The sequence below is a fragment of the Parasteatoda tepidariorum genome, chromosome 8, assembly GCF_043381705.1.
Source record: "Parasteatoda tepidariorum isolate YZ-2023 chromosome 8, CAS_Ptep_4.0, whole genome shotgun sequence".
Taxonomy (NCBI): domain Eukaryota; kingdom Metazoa; phylum Arthropoda; class Arachnida; order Araneae; family Theridiidae; genus Parasteatoda; species Parasteatoda tepidariorum.
Window position 1 is genome coordinate 89,227,496 of NC_092211.1, and position 7,448 is coordinate 89,234,943.

Genomic DNA, 7,448 nt, shown 5'->3' on the forward strand with positions numbered 1-7,448 from the left:
TTAAATTTTAATATTTTAAATTGTTAAATGGTTATGATTTTGTTAAAAAATATGTTACAATAATATTTTTACTTGTCCTGTGTTTTTATAAAAAATATCCTTTTTTAAAAAAAAAAAAAAAATTGTTACTGCCCTAAATGTTACTATCCGTGAATGTCCAAGACATCTTTCCTTCTAAAAAGGGATTGTAATTCTACACTGGGTTATAAGAAAACTGAGCATTATGCTTAAGCTGAGGCATTTATTTCTTGGTACCCCACCCTTATTAAACTGGTTAAAGAAGGCAAACTACTGGGTCTAATACAGGGCTAAAGAATGAATAGAAGAGCTAGGTCACTTCTTTAAAGAGACTTGCCATTCTGATTTCAGGCAGTGACGTCACAGCGGCGCAGCATAAACTTTTCGTTTTAAAAATTAAATGTTTCAAATGTAACTTCTTTTAAACTTATTTCAGAAACATTCATTGTTTTCCGTAAATTTTTTTATTTTGGGGCAATTATCTTCTCCTCTGGTTGTAAGAACTTAACACCGAAATATCACCTGCAAAAATTATTATAAAACATAAAATGAGAAGACTTAATTTTTTATGTTTTACTTCAGAAAATATAAAGGTGACAGCAAAGATTAGATGCAATTATAAGATGTATTAGAAGAATTTCTGTTTATAAAAATGCACGTTTTTCATTTAGATGTTTAAGAACTTTTATAATCATTGAAATCGATACCATCTCTTAAGTTTAAACAGAAAAGAAGAAAAAATGTACAAGGTCAAAGAAAATAAGATCCTGAACTTCAAAAATAAAAGTTAATATTGATTAAAAATTTGTCCAATTTCATAATGTATTTTTTAATGTCATTATTCAAAGTATTTATGTGTTTTAATTATAATGCCTTAATTTTAAATACTTATGTGTAATATTTCCATTATGTTCTCAAAGATTATTTTTTTTAGTAATTAGCATTTAAGGTTCTTGTTTCTTAGTGATAATGTATAAATATATTGAAATTAGACAACCCAATTAATAAAACTATTCTTATCAAACAATATATATTTATAAAAGTGCATTTATATGTTTTGTTTTATTTAATAGCAAAAGTTAAAAACTTAAATTAGAAGATAATAATGAAACGATGAGAACAATCATTTAGAAATTTTTCTAACTTTAAAATGTTATTTTTTAATACTATAAGAAAATGTATGAATACTATATTTTTGAACCGAAATAATTTGTTAAGAGTGTAAAGTTTGACAGCTATTATCAGAAAAGTGTCAAACATTCAACTCATTTCTTACAGAAAGTATAAACAGCAAAGTTTTCATATCCTTTAGTTGTGATTTTTGAGATCTGTGTGCAGCGTGACGTCATGCGGTTGGTAATCGCAGCTTCGTCTTTTAGTAAGGAATGAACCAGTCCTTCTCAATCTTCTCTTTAGCCCTGGGTCTGATATACATTTAAATGAAATAGAAATTAACTCATTTAATTAAAAATAAGGCAGTAATAATTTGCTGTATTATAGGTTTATAATTTAGCTTTTTTCTAAATTTTTATAAAAAGTATTTATGAAATTTTGAGCCAAGAAAAGTGTAGACTCAGCTCTTAATAAGCTAATTTTATTGGGACAAATCAAATTTGTCTCTAATATAAAGAGGTTTTAGCTTATTTTAAAGAATATGGTTAGCAAAGTGTGAACATATATATCTGAGTTTTCCCACTTTTTTAGGGAAAGGTGCTGGGTAAAACACTTTAGCTTGACAATTTATTTTTATTGTGACAGATCACTGTAACTAAGCATAAGGGTGAGTAATAATCAAGTGTTTAAATATTTATTTGCTTTAAATGGCATTGCAAGGATCCTGGATAGAATCTATGAACTGTTGACTAAAATTTTCTGCTGTAAAAAAAGAAGTGGTAATAGAATTAATATACCTTGCTTTAATCTATTTTAATTTTCCAATTGAGTAATGCTGGTATGTTTAATGGGTGGTAGGTACAGTTCTAGTCGGAGTAGGAGCTCATCTAGAGACAGGTGGAGAAGGCGCAGAACTCCAAGTCAAGTTCATTCTCCCAGCTACAACCGCTCTAAGCGACCAAAGAAGTCATCTCCTGGAAGTTCACGATCAAGGTGATTAATAATATTTCATTGAATTTTTGGAAATGAAATTTTATAAGACTCATTATCTTTCATGGTGTTGTCCCTAAGCTTTTTTAGAAGGGTGGCCCACCCTGCCTGCCCTTTGATGTGTGTCCTCTTTGCTCTTTTTGTAAGAATAAGCTGCCTAAAAACACTCCTTTTTTATTCATATTCCATTTAGTTTCTTTTTTCAAAGGGGGAGTATATTAATGAATTTTACTAGTGATTTTAAGTACCTCTTTTTTTAAAAGAAAGAATCTATATATTGTCATAATTTTCAGTTTCAATTATTAAAAAAAAAAAAGGCTTTCAAGTTTATCAGTGATTACTTTTTAGTTTGCTTTTTGAAAAAAAATTTTGCACAGTGATTGTCTTTTAGCATGCCTTTAATAATTTAACTATAAATATAACTATTAAACTATATATATTGTTCTTTTAATTTGATAATGGGTGAGAATTACTTTTTGAAATATACACATGAAATAGAATAAGAGGGCAATTTAAAAATTATTGAGGATTAAATTCAGTTATTACATACTCATTTGACAAATTTTAACAGTTTTAAGTGAGTGCTCTTTTCTGTGACCTTGCCCTTTTTTATACCGATGGTGAACTGTCTTTTATTTTGATTTATCTAGATAATAAGTAGTGTTATGAATAATACTAACATACATGAAGTGTTATGTGAATATTTCTGATGGTTTTATCTCTTAATGACTTTTAATGGTAATGTGAATGTTATAGGAGTCATTTAAATATAATGACAGCTTTATTTCTTATAAATATATTTTTGCTAAAAATCTGTCAATTTTTATGCATCCTTTGATGCTTTTAATCCGAAAAAAGGTTCTTTATACATTTTTTTGTGTAAATAGTGGCAAGTGAAAATAGTAGTTGAGCATGAATATTGGTTTTATATATAATTGTTTACAAACATTAGTTAAACATAAATATTGAATACAACATGTTGAATATATGAAATTCTAGGAATTAAAAAGGAAAGGGTGCTTCCCCACAGAAAAGGGTGCTTTGAGTTTCAAAAATGCACTCACCACCGTTACAATTTTTCTAAATGTGTAATATTGTGCAATAATAAAATTTGACCTTCAATTATATTTGTATTTCACAAAGTAATTCTCCCTTATTATCAAAATAAAAGAAAAATTTCAAGCTTTTAAGAAACAACTTGAAAGCTTTTTTTTTACATTTTAAACTGAAAATTTTTTTAAATTTAAAAATGCATTTTAAAAACTTTTTTAAAATTACAAAAATATTCCTTATTCTACTTCTTCCCCCAAAAAAGAAACCGATAAAAGTTTAACCAATTAAGAATAATTCTAAGTAAATATTTGTATTAGTTATCGAAATTAATTTATTCTGAAATAGTTAATAATTAGTTTTTCTAGTATGTAGTTTTTATTTAAACAGTGAATTAATTTTTTTTGTAATAAATTAAACTAAAAATAATAAGTTCACATTTTTCTATTTGTAAGAGTGCATGTTTATATTTATTTAGGAAAATACGACATAATCCATTTAAAAATAAGACATCAATGTTCTTAACATTTTGTATAAAAGTAAAATAAAAAAGTTATTTTTTTTCAACAGTGTTTATATGATTGAAACTTTCAACATCTTTGTTCTGTGTTAAATTTTGTCTGTTTAAATTTAACCGTATACTTATTGTTAAACAATTGTACTGGTCATTTTTAAACTTTAAATACTTTCCGTTCTTTTCAGTGTCTTGAAAAAAAGGATACTTTTTCCTAAAGAATTTTCAACTCTAGTTAAAAATCTAATCTAATATTAATCTTTAAAAAATTTAATCCAAATTATTGAAAGAAAAAATCCTATGTTAATATAACTAGCCAACTACCCTAGCAGCAAAATAACTAGGACCAATATTCTTTAATTTTTGGCTCAATAAGGGTTCAAAGCACCATTATTTTTCAAATATTGGTCCTATATAGAATTGTCAGATTCACCCGATATTTTATATTCATTATTTAGCCAATATTGCTCCCTTGGTGCATGTTCTTATTGGCCCCATATTGAGCTAATTTTGAGCCCAACTTGGGCCAAGTAAGATTGTTGCAAGGGTAGAACTATATGATATGTAACTAATCAACATACGAAAAATTAATTGAAGGAAGGAAATTAAAAATGAAAGTTCAATAATTATCATTATTTATTAAATAATTATCAGTATCTAAATAAATCAGAAGTAGACTTTCCATTAAAACAGGTGGTTCAGAAAACGAAACTTTTCCTGAAAAAATAAAATAAAGATAGTGATGGCTTATTTTTACACAAACTGCAAGGCAGAACTAAAGAGAATATAAAAAGGGACTGGTTTATCCTTACCCAAAGCTGAAGCTATGATTTCTCACTTCATGGCGTCATCCCGCACACAGAACTCGAAAATCACAACTAAAGAATGTGAAAACTTGGTTATACTTTCTGTAACAGAAGAGTTGAAATGTTTCTGATAATAGTTGTCAAACTTCACACTGCCCACAAATTATTTCTGTTCCAAAGTATTGTATCCATAAATTTTCTTGGTATTCCTAATAATATTAATAAGATAACATTTTAAAGCTAGAAAAATGCCTCTACATGTTTGATTATAGTTTTCTAATTTTAGCATTTGCTGTTAAATAAAAGAAAGCATATAAAGACACTTTAATTATTGTATATTGTTCAATAGCAAAAATTTATTTATTCGTATGCCTAATTTTAGTATGTTTTTTATATACACTCGATTTCCCGAATTTTTCAATATCTCGAAGAGAAAAAATTCCCTTCAAATTTTCTATACACTCACTGTTCCCTTCAAATTTCCTATACACTCACTGATAACTCAATTTTTTTTTTCCATAAATAGTGTAGATTTTTTTTCTAAAATTAAAAAAAATATTCCAGAAAACAATTTAAGAATGGCTGACAAGGCATGGAATCAGTGGCGTACGCAGAATTTTTTCAAGGGGGGTGTTCATAATTTTCTGAAACTACTAAAAGAAATTCGAATCTGTAATAAAGCACTATTATTTCCCTAATTTAGACCAATAGACAATTTTGACTTTTTATTTAGACAACATTGTTTAGTTAAATTTTGATTTGATTTTTTAAATATAAGAGTAATATCTTCTGAAAAAAGTCCAGTGTCCTATGGGTGAAAGTAACACCTTGAAGGCCACTGTCACATTCATCAGATTTTGTTATGCTAGAAACGTTTTCTTCGACGGAAGTATCACATTTCTGTGCAACAGAAAAACTTACATTGGTACTAGATGCTGTCATCTCACTAATTTCAGGTCGTGATTTTTTTCTCAAAATAATTAAAAATTGTTAAATTCTTGCGTTTTGACATCCTAAAGATCCAAGAACAGCAAATATATATATATATATTGGTACAGAAATATCCGCTATGCTACTATCTCAAAGATTCGAGCTAGAATAAATAACTTCAACGAGCACAGTATCTCCAATGGTATTGTTACTGATTTCTTCACTAGTCGAAATAGTGGCGGCGACGGGTTCGGCAGTTGAATGAACTTATTGTTAAGACAAAACAAAACAGATTTAGCGACAAGCGGCAGATATAACTCTTAGTCTGACTAACTAACTTCACTGTACCCCGTTCCCCCTTTTATATAATTTTTCACCGCATCTCCAAAATTCTTGAATTGTCTCAAAGACGACAGAACGTCTAGGATTCCCGAATCATTGCGTCAAGACCTCGCGAATGACAGCCAGTCCGTAACAGTATCGCGTGAATTTGGTTTCAAAAGTAACACCCTATTATAGTAAATGTTTTTTCAGTATTCTGAGAAATACCATGAAAAAAAAAGTAGGCATAAGGCTAATTAAAATATATAGTTTTAAAAAATAGTAGCTCACATAATTTCTACTAAAATTTTTATTTTTGCCATTTTGTCTGAGCTCAAGGGGGTGTTTAAACCCCTCCCTTGCGTACGCCACTGCATGGAATGATGTGTCTTCCTCTATGATAATGAATGGCTTCAAGTCTGGATTCATTAAAGATCATGAAAGTTGTCAAACAATCAATATCGTTAATTCTGCTGAAAACTGCACCGAAAGTGATTGGAACAGATTGACCCGACTCATGAAGCTTGATGACATGGAATTTCATGACTTTGTAAATGTAGATGATGCAGTAACAGTGTGTGGTCAGTGGGATGACAATGATATCGCTCAAACGAAAGCTTCTTGTGAACTATCAGAAGAAGATGAGGGACTCGAAGATTTACCGCCCAATGTTACTAACAAACAAGCACTTTCTGCAGTGGACACTGTAAGGAGATTTATTTAGAGACAGCCTCTAATACATTTTTTATAACTCCTTTGATGTCACCTTTATATTTCTGTGGTAAAACATGAAAAATGACGTTTTGTGTTTAATACTAATGATTACTAGTCTCTATTGCACAAACCAGGATTGCCACAAGCGACTAAGGCTGAGGGCTAGGTGGCAAAGAGAAGACTCATCTCTCCCTCATTAGTCGGCGTACGACAGACGCGTGGGATTTTAAAAGAAATGTTCCCTGTTTCAATGTCATTGCTTTTCTTTTACATTACGCACGCGAACATATAAAAGATAGTGCATATATAGTTTTTTTAATTTATTTATTTTTTTGTATGATGTGACTTTAATTATTAATATTACTGAAGAGTTTTAAAGTTATTTACTGTTCATTATTTTAATTGAATAATAGTTTTTATCTATTTATTTTTTGTTGTTGTATAATTATGTTCTATTGAAGAATAAAGAATCAAAAAATAGCTGAAATGATAAAATATGTTTAATATACATACTGTAACTGCCATATTTCTCTGAAATAAAGGAAGTTTGTGCGCAATGCTTACTGCAATCTCAGAAATGTAATATATTTTTCGTTGAACAAGCGATTTAAAAATAATGTGAATAACTATTAATACTGCTTTTGAATTTGAAACAGTTACTTAATATATATTATTTTAAATCGATTCGTTGAGTGACAATAGTTTTTTATTCTTGTATAATCATTTCCTATTGAAGAAAAAAGTAACATAAAAAAACTGAAATGATGGAAAAAATTAACTGTACATAGCAAAACTGCCAGATTTCTCTAAAATAAAGGAGGTTAGTGCGCAATGATGATCGCTCTCTTTGAATCGCAATATGTTCATTAATGAAACGATTTAACAATAATGTTAATTTAATTATTAATATTGCTTTAGAATTTTAACTAGTTATTTACTATTCATTATTTTAATTAATAAGTTGAGACAACATAGTAATTTTTTTTGTAAAA

At 28.5% G+C, this 7,448-nt stretch overlaps 1 protein-coding gene across 6 annotated transcripts in view; it reads left to right on the forward strand.

The window, feature by feature from the left end:
* LOC107448893 (probable splicing factor, arginine/serine-rich 5) overlaps positions 1-7,448 on the forward strand; it is a 31,564-nt gene that overhangs the window by 16,517 nt on the left and 7,599 nt on the right. For 3 of the 6 annotated variants that reach the window (XM_071184355.1, XM_016064243.2, XM_016064245.3), the window contains one exon: positions 1,990-2,124. The exons of the other annotated variants lie outside the window; for them this stretch is intronic. In XM_071184355.1, the coding sequence (XP_071040456.1) occupies positions 1,990-2,124 (135 nt within the window). The remainder of the gene's footprint in view (positions 1-1,989; positions 2,125-7,448) is intronic. 6 annotated transcript variants of the gene reach the window in all.